This window comes from Rhagoletis zephyria, unplaced genomic scaffold, assembly GCF_001687245.7.
Source record: "Rhagoletis zephyria isolate East Lansing unplaced genomic scaffold, Rhagoletis_zephyria_1.1 Rzeph_scaffold_00195, whole genome shotgun sequence".
Lineage (NCBI taxonomy): Eukaryota > Metazoa > Arthropoda > Insecta > Diptera > Tephritidae > Rhagoletis > Rhagoletis zephyria.
Window position 1 is genome coordinate 346,357 of NW_016157279.1, and position 16,915 is coordinate 363,271.

Below are 16,915 nucleotides of genomic sequence, written 5' to 3' on the forward strand. Positions count from 1 at the left end.
TCAATGGGGCATGGTGTCAAGTTAGCACTACATACAAAATTTTGTTCGAAAAAGGCTCAACTCAATTTTTTACAGAAAAACGCAAGCTACACATTTTTTCTTTCCACAACAAATTTTAAAGTTAAAAGCTACAATTAATGGCATAGTAACATATTGGATATCTCAATTCTATCGACTAGGTGTATGGTGTCAAGTTAGCACTACATACCATTTTTTCTTAAAAAACGAGAGCTACAAATTTTTTCTTTCCACAACAAATTTACAACAAAAAAGCTACAATTAATGCCGTTGTAACCTTTTCAATATCTCAATTCTGTCGTCAATGGGGCATGGTGTCAAGTTAGCACTACATACTAAATTTTGTTCGAAAAAGGGTCAACTCAATTTTTTCCAGAAAAACGAAAGCTACAAATTTTTTCTTTCCACATNGTTAACTTTTCCAATTTCGAAAAGTGTAGTGCTAACTTGACACACGTCATGGCGGAATTATACCAGGTGAAGTAATTAGAGCGAGAAGAAAGATTTTGACACTGCTTTATTTGAAAAATCGCCTTTAAAATTTGACTATAAGGCAGCTAAATGTCAGAAAACAAAGCAAGAAAGCGGTTTTATTACTTCACCTGCTTATTGCGCCATGGATTAGAGCTACAAATTTTTTCTTCCTACAACAAATTTACAAAAAAAAGCAACTATTAATGCCATAGTTAGCTTTCCCAATTTCGAAAAGTGTAGTGCTAACTTGACAGTCGTAAATATTAAATGTAGTAGTGAAATAGTGAAAATACTTTTCATGAAACAATAAGCGTATACATTTTACTAGTGAATCAATAGTGGCGACTGGACATTCAGTGTGTTTATAAAGATCAAAATGTTCATTTACATGATTCAACTCTCACAGGCGATTAGTTCAACCAAAAGTTGAACAAAAGTAGGCAGCTGGCCAACTTCATTGAAAGCGATTAGGCGGAAGGCCATTTACACCAGAAAACGGCTACATTTAGCTAAAAATTGCCTGTAAAATGGACTCATGTAATTTCCTCATAAACTCATATCAAAATGCTTTTTTTTAGTTGGGATAGTATTTTAATGAGCTATATGAATGTATGTATGTATGTATGTAAATGACTTCTAATTTCCACTTACAGCACTCCTGAACATCGTGTGCATACAAACGTTCCAATTGTCATGTTGACGTATGTTGGGCCCTTTTGGCCACAGTCGAAGCATTGCCGATTGCCACCACCATATGTCACCAACTCTCGCAGCACCTGCAGAAACTTGTCATCTTGTTTCTTGGGAGCCGCAGCAGCCATGTCCGTACTTTTTGTCAAATACTTTAACCTTAAAGCCAAAAGCGAATGGATAATGGATGGTTGTTTTTGATTTTCTTTCTGTGTGGATTTGATGTGTCTTTGGCTGCTGTGTCTAACTCATTGTCACCGTCAGATGCTACAAATTGCTCTGTATCCGATGGTGGATTAGAGACGGCACGCACTTAGGGAACCGTAGCCTTGGAATGTAATGAAGATTTGTAAACAAAAACGAATTGAATTTCGTTGCCTGTTTGGATTTTTTTTTAGTATTGACAGCAGGCAAGCATACATACATATGTATACACCTTCATACATGTGGAGGTACATATCGATGGCTGAGTGGAAGATCGACCTATCTCGGCAGCCAGTTCGAAAACGCTCTATCTCAAAAAACTTTTCAAGAACGCCTTATTTCAGAATTCGTTTCAAAAACGCCCTATATCAGCATATTTTCAACACATTTTGAAGTGAGATAGGGCGTTTTTGAACCGAATTTTGAGATAGGGTGTTTTTCAATTAAATTCTGAAATAGGGCGTTCTTGAAAAGTTTTTTGAGATAGAGCGCTTTCGAACTGGCTGCCGAGATAGGTCGATCTTCCACTCAGCCATCGATATATAACTATACTATGAATATGAAAGATACGCATATAATATATATATTTTTTAATATTATCTAAATCGTCGTTTAAAGTGCAAAACCGCCTATCGTCGTTTTGCAAAACCGCGTAACTGACATTTGTAACTGAGATTTGCTCATAGGAAGCTCCAGGCATAAAACCTTATCTATTCATACCAATATATCGATATTAAACCATGTACAGCAAAATAACAGCATAGTTGCAATCCCGCTGATCAAGAGTAGCATATCACCCGTATGCTGTAATCCGAAAGTTCGTAGTTACGAATTCGTAGCTCCGTTCCGAAAATTCGAAAATTGGTATGCTGTAACCCGATCGCAACTTTCAACGGCGTTGCCAAGTAAAATAGTGAAATTCGAAGATGTGAAATTCCAAATAAATATAATCGCAAGTGAACAGTGAAATTTAAAAAATTGTTTAATCGTATTTGAAATTTTATTTTTTTTATATTTTTTTAAGTTTAGTTAGGTAAAATATAATGGATTCAGTGGCCGATGCACTTTTGTTTCAGGAGGAAGGGGTACCGTTTAGTACCTAGTCTAACTATTTCGAGGTATTGCGCCCAAAGGAGTGACCCGATCCAAAAAAAAAATTGCACACACTTGTAATGTGCAGACCACATTATTTTAAACCTGCTTTTGTAATTTTTGGTCACTAATTTATTTACAAATTGGGTTTTATATATGCCGTTTTTTGTAAAATTTGGAAATGAGCGTACATTTATCACTCCTATTCTCCTTAAAGCAGCCACTTCACCAATATACCCTACAAGACGCGATTGACAGAAACTCCAACACATTCACAACGAAAACTAACACATATGCAAAATTGTATATGCCAGTTTGGCTCTGTAGGGCCGTGGTTACGCCACCGATTTCGATTGGCAATCACCGTGCAATTGTTGTTGTGCACAGCACGGAGTGAGAGAATTTTCGAAATCGAACAGCCAGCACGATTTTCTGGGTGAACCGAACAGCCAGCACGCCAATTTCTCAGGGTGGCAATACGCTATTTTGCGAAAAAGTATTAGTATTAAATATAAGAATAGTAAAAAATATTATTATTATTATTATAAAGCAGATATTATACNAAGTTCGTAGTTACGAATTCGTAGCTCCGTTCCGAAAATTCGAAAATTGGTATGCTGTAACCCGATCGCAACTTTCAACGGCGTTGCCAAGTAAAATAGTGAAATTCGAAGATGTGAAATTCCAAATAAATATAATCGCAAGTGAACAGTGAAATTTAAAAAATTGTTTAATCGTATTTGAAATTTTATTTTTTTTATATTTTTTTAAGTTTAGTTAGGTAAAATATAATGGATTCAGTGGCCGATGCACTTTTGTTTCAGGAGGAAGGGGTACCGTTTAGTACCTAGTCTAACTATTTCGAGGTATTGCGCCCAAAGGAGTGACCCGATCCAAAAAAAAAATTGCACACACTTGTAATGTGCAGACCACATTATTTTAAACCTGCTTTTGTAATTTTTGGTCACTAATTTATTTACAAATTGGGTTTTATATATGCCGTTTTTTGTAAAATTTGGAAATGAGCGTACATTTATCACTCCTATTCTCCTTAAAGCAGCCACTTCACCAATATACCCTACAAGACGCGATTGACAGAAACTCCAACACATTCACAACGAAAACTAACACATATGCAAAATTGTATATGCCAGTTTGGCTCTGTAGGGCCGTGGTTACGCCACCGATTTCGATTGGCAATCACCGTGCAATTGTTGTTGTGCACAGCACGGAGTGAGAGAATTTTCGAAATCGAACAGCCAGCACGATTTTCTGGGTGAACCGAACAGCCAGCACGCCAATTTCTCAGGGTGGCAATACGCTATTTTGCGAAAAAGTATTAGTATTAAATATAAGAATAGTAAAAAATATTATTATTATTATTATAAAGCAGATATTATACAAAATATTATTATAAAAATTAAATATTAAAGAAAGAAAAAATATTAAGTTGTTCTTCCATTTTTCATTTTCTGAGTTAAATTTTGATACGTGTTTAGTTGCATTTTTACTTCAGTGCTGCCATTGTGTGCGAAATTGTATGAAATGGAAAAAGGCATTTCTTAAGAAGCAGCCCTGTGCTCGCCAATCAGCAAACAGAGCGTAACCACTTCTCACCACTCACCGAAATTTTTCTCTATTGATTGCCAATTAAAATTGGTGGCATAACCACGGCCTAGGGAATGACTATCATTTGATCGATCAAGTGAGTGTCAATGCTGATAGTNTACTGGTTGACACAATCCTACGAGGTAATATGTACACATATTAGGGACACCACAANCTGCATTTTGTGCTCAACAAAAGTAGTTGTACCTGCCAAATAATGTCGAGCACTGAAGTACTTGGATATAATTTTGAACTTAATTAGTTTAATTTTAATTTTATCATTATTCGACCCCGCTCATGGCAAAAGTAAGTAAAAATAAAAGTTTTCATTGTGGTATGACATTCTTTTTGTATATAAACGTAATAAATAAAACCGTATTATAAAGTACTTGGTACTGCNTATATAAACCTTTTTAACATACTTTGTCAAAAGTTCTCAAAAATCGACGCAAGTTCTTAAATAAATGGTCAAAACGTATAGATAAATAGTATCCCTAATTATGTGGCCACTACCGTATATGTACATATGTACATATCTTTTAACAATACAAATTTGTTGGTAATCTATTTCAATCCACTTAGATGCATTTAAAAAGAGAGATCCTGTTGAGTTCGAAAAGAATTCAGGAAGGCAATTGAGCTCAATGTAATGTATAATATTAGGATATTAGATTTAAGTATGTACATATGTACGTTTGTGGCAAAAATAATAGAAACGTCTTATTTTGCTTAATTTTTGGCCACATTTCCTTTGTTTATTAATTTTTTATGTACTGTGCTTAAGGTAATGTATTTAGCTTATAATTTGATGTAATGTACTTAGCTTCTAATTTTTTGACGATCAATAATTAGTTCATAAGATTTTATGAAAATAAAAGAAAAAACATATATTACATGTGTCATTAATGATAGATTTCTATATCGTGGGAGAGAGATCAGACTAGACGAATTTTAACATCAGGTTTACCACACAGAAAGGGAATTCTAGTTACCTCATCCTTTCCCAAGGCAAGGCGGTAGCCCCAGTTGGGGGAAAATTTTAGTTTGGCATCCCCCGCGTACAAAAAAAATGTGGCTATGGGGGGTAGAGGGAGTTCTCCTGATTGCAAATATATATACTTTTAGCCGCCGGAGGCTTATAGTTTTTAAGTTATTTGTTGTTAAAGTTTGTAAATTGAACTAACCTCTCGGCGCTATTTCACACAATAAACACTATATTTATGAAAACACTTCGGCAAAATAGTTGCATTGAAATGAAATATAAACATATTTTTTACATTTATGATGTATTTTTAGTAAATTAAGTAAGTTTTTATAATTATCACTGCTAGCTGTGCGCGCTTCCTCTCCGCAACGCCTGGGTTCAAGCCCAGGTCAAAGCAACATCGCAAAAAGTATAGAAAAAGGTTTTTTCTTAACAGCGGTCGTCCCTCGGCAGGCAATGGCAAACCATGCCATGAAAAGAAGCTTCTCGTAAAAATACAATCGCCGTTCGGAGTCGGCGTAAAACTGTAGGTCCCTCCGCTCTGTGTGACAACATCAAGGCGCACGCCACAAATTGGAGGAGAAGCTCGGCCAAACACTAACATATGTGTAAGCGCCAATCTATTATTATTATAATTATCACGCACTTATATATGTATACGCACATTGTGAATACAGAACTGTTCATGAACGAAAGACACAAGATCACGCCTTCCCGAAAGAAAGAAAAAAGTTTTTTTTTAGCTGTTGAAATCTCGACGCCATCTTTGTTGTAAGTAAACAACGAAGAAAACAAAAAAAAAACCGCTTAATTGTTGAACGCATGAATAATCATTTTTATTATGCAAATTCTTCTATAAATCATGTAGTTGTGTTAAATTATTCTTTACCTTATGTGTGCACACGTCACAAGCGAAAATTAAGAAAATTGCAGTAAAAAGCCACCACCAAATTGTAAACAACGAACAAATGTAAACAAACGGCTAATGTCAAAGTCGCCCAACTTTTTTCCTAAATGCGATTATAACGGGCTACTAAGAAGAAGGCGTGATCTTGTATTTTTGGTTCATAATATTATTATTTTTAATAAGAGCAATGTACGTATTGTACACTTATACTCCCTAATTATACGCACTTATTTGTGATGTATTTTTTTTTAACCGCACTTAGGGATCATTACCCTCAGGCAGTAGAATTCTCCTTTGTTTTGCGAAGAAAAGGAGCTGAACACCTTTTCAGAGAACACCTTTGTATATTTTTAATGCTTACTGGGTTATATCGTATCTCCTTTTGTCTCTCATTCTTTTGCATATTTTGGAGTTTGACAACTGAACTCCGCCATTTAATTTGCATATGCAACCAAAGTCAGACGCGTGATTTTGAAGGTGTTTTTATTTAATGAATTGTGATTAATTGGTTAATATTAAAGTCGTAAAGCAAGTTATAACTAATCGAGTAAAGTGTAAAGTGAAGGGGAGTACAAAAAAGGAATTGGTGAAGTGGCTGCTTTAAGGAGAATAGGAGTGATAAATGTACGCTAATTTCCGAATTTTACAAAAAAGGGCATATTTCAAACCCAATTTGTAAATAAATTAGTGACGAAAATTTACAAAAGTGAGTGTTAAAATAATGCGTAGACCCTTTACTACAAGTGTGTGAAATTTTTTTTTTGTCGGGCCGCCAATTTGGACGGAATAGCCCGAAATAGTTGTGAGCGCTACTAAACCCCACCCAATAACTTAAAAACTATAAGCCTCCGGCGGATAAAAGTATATATCACCCCTATGCTGTAATCCGTCGTAGATTCGATTTTGCTATGAATCGTAAAATTGGTATGCTGAAATCCGTGTTGTCGTATCGTAGTTTCGAAATTCGTAGGCCATCTTCGAAATTCGTAATGTTGGTATGCCTGAATCCGACGTAGCTGTCATTTTTATGTATTTGTCGGAATTTTGGGAAAGCGTTGCAAGAATTAAAGCAGCACGTGTCTCAAGTTAGCACTACACTTTTCGAAATAGGATAAGTTAACTACGGCATTAATTGTAGTGTTTTTGTTGTAAATTTGTTGTGGAAAGAAACAATTTGTAGCTTTCGTTTTTTAAGAAAAAATGGTATGTAGTGCTAACTTGACACCATACACCTAGTCGATAGAATTGAGATATTGAAAATGTTATACCGGCATTAATTGTAGCTTTTAACTTTAAAATTTGTTGTGGAAGGAAAAAATTTGTAGCTCTCGTTTTTTTAAGAAAAAATGGTATGTAGGGCTAACTTGGCACCATACACCTAGTCCATAGAATTGAGATATCCAATATGTTACTATGCCATTAATTGTAGCTTTTAACTTTAAAATTTGTTGTGGAAAGAAAAAATTTGTATTATATTTATTTTGATTTGTTTGTGTCAAAGCAGCTGATTAAGACCTTCGAATTTTAATATTTTAGTTGGCAACGCCGTTGATAGTTACGATCGGATTACAGCATACCAATTTTCGAATTTTCGGAACGGAGCTACGAATTCGTGAGGCCGTGGTTATGCCACCAATTTTAATTGGCAATCAAAAGAGAAAAAATTTCGGTGATTGGTGAGAAGTGGTTACACTCTGTTTGCTGATTGGCGAGCACAGGGTTGCTTCTTAAGAAATGCCTTTTTCCATTTCATACAGTTTCGCACACAATGGCAGCACTGAAGTAAAAATGCATCAAAATTGAAGTCCGAAAATGAAACATGGACGAACTTAATATTTTTTCTTTCTTTAAGATTTATTTTTTATAATATTTTTTTTTATATCTACTTTATAATAATAATAAAAAAATATTTTTTACTATTCTAATATTTAATACTAATACTTTTTCGCAAAATAGCGTATCGCCACCCTGAAAAATTGGCGTGCTGGCTGTTCGGTTCACCCAGCAAATCGTGCTGGCTGTTCGATTTCGAAAATTCTCTCACTCCATGCTGTGCACAAAAACAATTGCACGGTGATTCCCAATCGAAATTGGTGGCGTAACCACGGCCTAACTACGAACTTTCGGATTACAGCATACGGGTGTATATTTGCAATCAGGAGAACTCCCTCTACCGTTCCATAGCTACCTTAATGCGGAACTCCGGGGATGCCAAACTAACTTGCAGCCAATGTAATCCCAAGTTAATAAAAGTTGGATTAAAGTGATTTATATACAATATAAAATGAAATAAGTGTGTAACCTATTAGGTTGTTGTTGTAGCGGCTACAACAACCCCGCCCAGATCGGCTGATATCTCAGTCGTTGTCGTCAAGTTCCACTAACGGCAGCCCCAAGAAGCGTGCAGCCTCTAAGGGGTCAGTCCATAGGGACGACGCCGTTAGGGTTGTGGGGTTTTCCGGGCATGCGAAGAGATGTTTCGAGTCGTGAGGGGTCTCTCCGCATGCCAGACATTCGTTCGGCACATCCGCATTTAACCTACACAGGTAGGAATTTAGCCTGCTGCAGTAGTCAGAGCGAAGTTGGGCTATTGTCGTTCTGGTCTCCCGAGGCAGATGGAGCTCCGTCAAGTCAATGTCCGGTGTTTGTGTGCCTAGAACGGCATTCACAGGTCTTGAGTCTACATAACTCGAGACTGCATCCCTGTGAATGCCGTTCAGGGCCTGTCTATGAGCTGACGGGTCCAGAGGTTGCTTAATGAACCTTGGACTTCGTCCGTCAGTTCATATAGATGCCTCCTGACGTGCCTCGGCGAGGGCTCCTCTGCAAGCACCTCTCTATTTGGGTGGCCACATCTGTTGCTCCCAACGAGAAACTGCTTGCAGAGCATCGTGTTGTGCTCCCTAATCGGGAGCATTTTTGCCTCATCGTGGAGGTGGTGTTCTGGTGTCATCAGGAGGCATCCTGTCGCTGTCCTGAGTGCTGTATTTTGTACCGTCTGTAGCTTCTTCCACTGCGTCCTACTAGTCCCCGGCGACCACACTGGTGCTGCGTAGTTTAAAACCAGCCGGCCTATTGCCTTGTATGTTGCCAACAACGTTTCTTTGTCTTTGCCCCAAGTGCTGCCGGCTAGCGACTTGAGGACCTTGTTGCGGCTCTGTACTTTATTGACAATAGCGGTTGTGTGCGCAGAGAAGGAGAGCAGGCTGTCGAATGTCACTCCGAGTATTTTAGGATTATTCACCGTCGGAATTGGTGTGTCATCGACGTGCATGCATATTCCGTCGGGACCTATGGCTTTGGAGGCTTTCGCCTTCCCGATGGCCACCTGAACTTCACCGCAGCTGAAAGCAAGGGGGCACAAGTTGTTGGCAGTTTGTGCAGCCTTCTGGTCACTCGACGCTTGGCTTTGTCCACCGGAGTATGCAGTATGAACTGCCGGCTAAAATAGCTCGCGCATCGCTCCGGGTCCGACGAAGCATGGTCGCCGAAAGAAATTTCGACTCTGTCGTCGTGCTTCGTCGGATTGGACAGTGACCTCACGGTTGTTACAGGTCTTCAGATGCTCCTCCCACTTCTTCCGCTTATGTACGTTTGCTAGTTGCCGAATCTTCGCGTTGAGATCCCTAATACGGGGATATCCGGGATCGGCCTGATGAAGGCAGCCGCGCTCATAGGCTAGAACAGCCGCTTCGGCAGGGAAGTTTGGACGTGGGTCCGTTATACATCCTGCCGGTATGAAGCGAGCTGCAGCAGCAGTGACAGCCCTGCGGAACTTACGTTCACCGAGATGGACGTCGGTTGGTGTGGGGAGCGCAGTGAAGGCGCCTTTTCAGTAAATCCGTCGAAGCCTTTCCAGTCAGCTTTGAGAAAGTTGAGTATAGGTCCGGTGTTACGGAGGCAACGTCGGCAGGTTTATCTATCGAGATGACTATGGGCTAGATGGTCTGATGCTAAGTCAGCATAGGTCGCCATGTTATGCTGTTTATCAGCCAGCGCTGACAATATGTGTAGATTTTGGCGAGCTGCGCAGCTTCCCATAATCCTGGTGTGTGCGTCGTCGTTCATTGTGCAGAATGTCGAATCGTCTATCTGCTCAGCCAATTACGTTCCCCTACGATCTTTGACAGGCTGGAGTGCCAGAGATCGTGATGCGCATTAAAGTCACCTACTACCATACGGTTTTCACCTCTGAGGAGCGCACCTATATCAGGGTGATATCCTGCCGGGCAGCAGGTGACAGGGGGTATGTATATGTTAAATATTTCGAGCTCAACATCGCCTGACCGGATAGCAATGCCCTGACATTCTTGGGTGGTATCCCTGCGGTCGATGTCTGCTTCGATAAGACGATACTGCACGGTGTGGTGCGTGATGAACGCTAAGCCACCACCATTATCTCGCTCGCGATCTCGACGGTGCACGTTATACCCGGCACAATTCAACAATGTTGAATTGCTGTGCAACTTCGTCTCTTGGACCATAGCTGAGGTATATATACCATGCCGGCACATAAAGACGGTTATCTCCTCAATCTTGCTCTGTAGCCCGTTACAGTTAAATTGGAGGAGCTTCATGTGGTTCGGGAGACGTGTCGTGATGTGGGGTGTAAGTGATGTGTGTGTTCTTACCGCCGTTGGCTGTGTGCGCTGCTGTGATGGTTGCCGCCCTGTGGTGGTGGCGGGAGGCGTCGCAGTTGAGGTCTGCGACCGAGCAGCGCAACACGGGCCCTCGAAGTTCCCAGTCCAATCTCGCGTGGTACGCAGACCTGAGCATGCCCTAAAGTGGAACCAGCCAAGGCAGGTGTTGCACTTGACTGATGTCACATTACGGAATATCCTGGTCTGACATACCGTGCAGATTGTGGGAGGAACCACGAGTTGTTGGCGGCGGCGTGTGGGTGGTGGTGCAGCTGTGTGTGTTCTATGGTTTGTCGTGGCTGTGGTATGGTCTGTGGTGTTATTGTGTTGTTGTGCTATGGTGACTGTGTGAGGCTGCTCTGGTGGACTAAGGTTAGCCGTGGAGGCTGCTCTGTTTGAGCATCAGGGGGCCACATATGACGTGGTCCACTGCCGATGTGTCCGTAGTCCTGAGCAGATTCTGAGGTGACACCACCCCTCGCAAGCATTGCACCTGACAGAGGTGTAGTTGTGGTGTAGTCGTCTCCGGCATACACAGCAGGTGTAGGTTTCTGGCCCTGGGTTTGACTCGATGCCAGCCCTGAGTAGGAGAAAACGTAGCGAATGTAGCCCTATGGACGAACAACTTCTGAGATACTTCGCCGACCTAAACGGGGTTAGATCGCCGAAACAACAGCCCTTGGTCGGGTAAAACCCGAGTCATTCCGGTACGTAGAACCGGCTGTCGTTGGAATGTACCTTTTAGGTAGTGTTATGTGCTTTTATATATATGAAAGTATGTGACAAAAGCACTCTTTGATAAGGAAATCAAGTGGTACGACTTAAGAAATTTTAACAACGAACAACTTATAAACAATTATATTGTTTATATTTTTATACCTTTCATGAGCATGAAATTGTATTATAACTTTGATCCGATGTTTCTAAGTACCAGAATAAGAAAAGATAGACCCATTAAAAGGTATACTTAAATGATTAGAACGTCGGGCTGAGTCGATTTAGCCATGTCCGTCTGTCCGTCTGTCTGTCTGTCCGTCTGTCTGTCTGTCCGTCTGTTTGTATGCAATCTAGTCTCTCAGTTTTCGAGATATCCGGATGAAATTTTGTAGGTGGGTGTATTTTTATATTGTATTAATCATTTGTCGGAACCGGAAGAATCGGACCACTATAACATATAGCTCCCATACAACTGATTGTTCAGATATGAGATTTTTCGTTATAACTTGTCACTCATTATCAAAAGAATATTTTCAATAAAAATGGCGAAGATCGGGTCGCTATAACCTATAGCCTCCATACAACTGTTGGTTCAGATATGAGATTTTTTGAAATAACTTCTCCATTTATGCAGCTATACATTAAAATTCTCACCATTTTAACTTATTATTAACAGATTATTTACAGGGAAAATAATAAAGATCGGGTCACTATAACATATATCTCCCATTCAACTGATTGTTCAGTTATGAGAATTTTCGTTATAACTTCTCGATTTATGCAGCTAGGAACATGAAATTTTGCAGTACTTCCAACTATTATCAACAGAATTCTTACAGTGAAAATAACAAAGATCGGGGCACTTTTACATATAGCTCCCATACAACTGATTGTTCAGATATGAGATTCTTTGCTATAACTTCTCCATATATGCAGCTAGAAACATGATATTTCGCATTGTTTTCACTCATTATCAACAGATAGTTTACAGTGAAATTTACAAAGATCGGGTCACTATAACTTATATATTGCCCCCATACAACTGAGTGTTCAGATATGGGATTTTAATGTAATACTAGGTTCACATATAAGTAGATTATCCTCATTTTCGAGCTTAACTTCCTAATCTGTAATTAGAAGAGATTAGCCATATAGAATTCCTCCCTTGTTAATCTGTAATTATAAAATAATTTCAGATTTAACCGATAACTTTTCGATGTTCATCCTAGTTTTCTCGATTGTTTTTGCGAAGAAGAGGAGAAATGGCAAATGTAAAAGTAAACAAAAATGGACGCTAGCAAGGAAAAGAGGGGTTTAAAGGTATTTTTTAATAAAATAATAAGTTAAAATATATTTATATTGGTTAANAAACCCGAGTCATTCCGGTACGTAGAACCGGCTGTCGTGGGAATGTACCTTTTAGGTAGTGTTATGTGCTTTTATATATATGAAAGTATGTGACAAAAGCACTCTTTGATAAGGAAATCAAGTGGTACGACTTAAGAAATTTTAACAACGAACAACTTATAAACAATTATATTGTTTATATTTTTATACCTTTCATGAGCATGAAATTGTATTATAACTTTGATCCGATGTTTCTAAGTACCAGAATAAGAAAAGATAGACCCATTAAAAGGTATACTTAAATGATTAGAACGTCGGGCTGAGTCGATTTAGCCATGTCCGTCTGTCCGTCTGTCTGTCTGTCCGTCTGTCTGTCTGTCCGTCTGTTTGTATGCAATCTAGTCTCTCAGTTTTCGAGATATCCGGATGAAATTTTGTAGGTGGGTGTATTTTTATATTGTATGAATCATTTGTCGGAACCGGAAGAATCAGACCACTATAACATATAGCTCCCATACAACTGATTGTTCAGATATGAGATTTTTCGTTATAACTTGTCACTCATTATCAAAAGAATATTTTCAATAAAAATGGCGAAGATCGGGTCGCTATAACCTATAGCCTCCATACAACTGTTGGTTCAGATATGAGATTTTTTGAAATAACTTCTCCATTTATGCAGCTATACATTAAAATTCTCACCATTTTAACTTATTATTAACAGATTATTTACAGGGAAAATAATAAAGATCGGGTCACTATAACATATATCTCCCATTCAACTGATTGTTCAGTTATGAGAATTTTCGTTATAACTTCTCGATTTATGCAGCTAGGAACATGAAATTTTGCAGTACTTCCAACTATTATCAACAGAATTCTTACAGTGAAAATAACAAAGATCGGGGCACTTTTACATATAGCTCCCATACAACTGATTGTTCAGATATGAGATTCTTTGCTATAACTTCTCCATATATGCAGCTAGAAACATGATATTTCGCATTGTTTTCACTCATTATCAACAGATAGTTTACAGTGAAATTTACAAAGATCGGGTCACTATAACTTATATATTGCCCCCATACAACTGAGTGTTCAGATATGGGATTTTAATGTAATACTAGGTTCACATATAAGTAGATTATCCTCATTTTCGAGCTTAACTTCCTAATCTGTAATTAGAAGAGATTAGCCATATAGAATTCCTCCCTTGTTAATCTGTAATTATAAAATAATTTCAGATTTAACCGATAACTTTTCGATGTTCATCCTAGTTTTCTCGATTGTTTTTGCGAAGAAGAGGAGAAATGGCAAATGTAAAAGTAAACAAAAATGGACGCTAGCAAGGAAAAGAGGGGTTTAAAGGTATTTTTTAATAAAATAATAAGTTAAAATATATTTATATTGGTTAATATTGCAGAAAAACGTGATCACGGTGGCACAGAGAAGAAACATAAATTTTCCTTGAGTGGTGAGAATAACAAGCACAACAAATTTGACGGCTAATAATCTGAGATTTGCCTGTGTAAACGTGGTGATTAAAAAACGATCTTTGATTGAGATAATATTAGAAGTGTACTCGTACGCCCAACTATCTAAAGTTTTAGAAAACTTCTACTGGTTTTGCGTTCTCGTACCCAAAAAACTTGCAAAGTAGGGGAAATTGAGAGAGCAAAATATGAAAGAGAGCTGCAAATTTCTGCTGGAAAAATTTTTCCCAACTAAAACTTGCAAGTAAGAAAATCAGCTGAGCAAAAACACATGTTTGTAAATAAACAAAAGAAAATATGGCATTTTTGAGTTATTTATTGCAAATTTTATTATAAATGCTAGTATACAACGTGAAAAGTGAGTAAATTTAATATGCACAACGTTTATTGTGTTTATTTATTTTTCGTTAATTTGCTATTAATCTCCACTTTTGTTTACTTAGTGTGTGGTGCCTATGGTAGCCGTATCACATTTTTCGTTTGTACCATAATTTTCCTTTAAATATACCAAAATAGATTTAAATGCACCATGCTGAAATGTTTTGCTGAAGTTTTCGGTTTTGGTAGGTTGATTATTGAAATGAAAAATTTATAATTTCAAAGCTACATCTGTAGCTATATCTATTACATTGTTTTTGGATGAATGATGGGTGTTTGGAAGAGATACTTTTGTTTTTGAATGCGTCACCGGGTGATATCATTATGATAATTATGAGAAAAATAACTTATTCATTCCGATATAATTAATTTGTTTTTTAAAAAGGTTTTTCTTATCGAAAACTATTCAATTGTATACAATGCCAAATCGGGGGAAAATGTACCAAACAGAAAATAAATTGACAAATTAATCACCAGTGGCAACTGTGCAAGTGATCAGCTGTTTCGAAGGTTGCAAGTTTTTGCAAATTTTGCGTTCTCGTACTTCTGTTGATATTTCGTCTCTTTGAGAGCGAATGCTGCTAAATTCTCAGAACTTTTGCTGCTGGAGAATTTTGTCCTTTCAATACGAGTACACACCTATTGACATGTGAACATAGTTTAAAACTAATTTATTTGGACAGCTTAAACCGATTAATTTCGTAAGCTATTGTATAAATAATAATACAAAGTCTACTAAGAAAATCGTCAAAATCTATGCTGTATAAGCTTTATCTCTTATACCACTGATTGTTCCTATACCAGTTTTTGCGATATATCTCCTTAATGTAGGAAGCTAAACCCATTACATTGTGTTACCGGTTTACATACCGCTCACACAGCAGTGAAAATCAGATACGATTTTTTATATATGTAACTCCTCTATGTGAATATATAAATTTTTTCAAATACAGTAATCTCTTAAAGTAAAATTTTCAGATGTTCATGAAAGGTATGAAGCCTTCGGCTTTTACTTGTTTAGTTATACATGTTTTAGAGAATACCTCCCTTAATCATCCTGGCCAAGTTTCATTTGTTAATTCCACCTGGTTTTCTTAAAACAAAAGGTGCGGCTGAATGATAAACCTCACCCTAGCGGTGTATATTTTTCCTCTCTCCTGTAAAATCTTGGTGACCTTAAATACGCGGTTTTGCATTATCGTGATACGTGGTTTTGTACTTTAAAAAACGATAAGTTGATTAGTAATTTTAAATAACGGCTCTTTAAAAAGATTCAAAATAATAACTTGCTACACAAGATCACGGCACACCACGGCTACCAATTTGTGCAACCAACCAAAATATCTTTATGCAACTGCCTCCGACACTTTTCACAATGAATCCACGCTACTCACAGCAAGTCGTCTGCATGTAAGTAAGCATGTTATTTACAAACTTTTGTATTTTTACAATTTAAACACTGCACACTTTACAGAAATGGAACCATATTTTATAATTAGCATCGCAATATACATTATTTCGATCGAAGGGCTTTTGGTAATAGGAATTAGTGATGAAACAATACGAGTAAATACAAGTAAACAAGTACATACTCGATACTTTTCGATGGATACCAATTCCCATGAATCAATTCAATTCGTTCATGACCAATTCCCATATGCAATAATACAAGGTGTTATCGGTTGGCAACTTCTCGTCCTAATTCCGCCATATAGACTGCCTTAAGAGCGAAATACACAACACAAGCGGCTTGACAAACCAAGCGAAATATCCCTTTGTTTCAATCCATTTGTGTTGTCTATGGGGGTGTTTGAAGGTTTGACAAACCGCTTGAGGGAAATTTGAGCAAAAATCAAAATTTTTTGATTTTCAGGCCGCCATGTTGACGTTTGATCAAACCGCTTGCGATGTGGATGGTAAAATCGCCTCATTTGTTGCTGAATTTTCACCAAGTGAGGACGTAAGGGAGAAAAATGGAAGAAAACCAACATTTTTAACATTGTGAACCGGAGGAGAACTAAAATTCTGTGCTTGAATGACTCATGTTTGCATGGTGTATGGCGAAATGGGAAAAGTAGGTTTGACAAGCCGCTTATGTGGTGTATTTCGCTCTTTAGGTGAAAAGGTGTTACTTCTTCAACAATTCTTTGCCTAATAATAGTTGCGTTCCAGATGCTTCACGATATTCACGAAATTCTCCATTAGTAAACCTTATGGGAGGTGGTCACCTGGAACGACTTCCTGTAAAAACCTGCAAATCGTGAAGCATCTGGAACGCAACTAATATAATTGAACATTTTTTATTTTCGGTAATATTCTAGTGTAGGGTAACAACCCCTAAAAAAGGTCGGAAAAGTCGGGA

The 16,915-nt window shown here is 37.9% G+C and overlaps 1 protein-coding gene across 12 annotated transcripts in view; it reads right to left on the reverse strand.

Moving 5' to 3' along the window:
• drongo (Arf GTPase activating protein drongo) overlaps positions 1-16,136 on the reverse strand; it is a 156,243-nt gene extending 140,107 nt beyond the window's left edge. For 2 of the 12 annotated variants that reach the window (XM_017609162.1, XM_017609151.1), the window contains exons 1-2: positions 15,890-16,136; positions 1,144-1,510 (exon numbers count right to left, since the gene is read on the reverse strand). In XM_017609162.1, coding sequence (XP_017464651.1) covers positions 1,144-1,313 — 170 coding nt within the window. In that variant the 5' untranslated portion in view covers positions 1,314-1,510; positions 15,890-16,136. Of the gene's footprint in view, positions 1-1,143; positions 1,561-15,839 lie in introns of all 12 variants that reach the window. The other 10 variants (XM_017609161.1, XM_017609159.1, XM_017609157.1 and 7 more) reach the window with 10 other exon arrangements.
• Between the last annotated feature and the right edge of the window lie 779 nt (positions 16,137-16,915).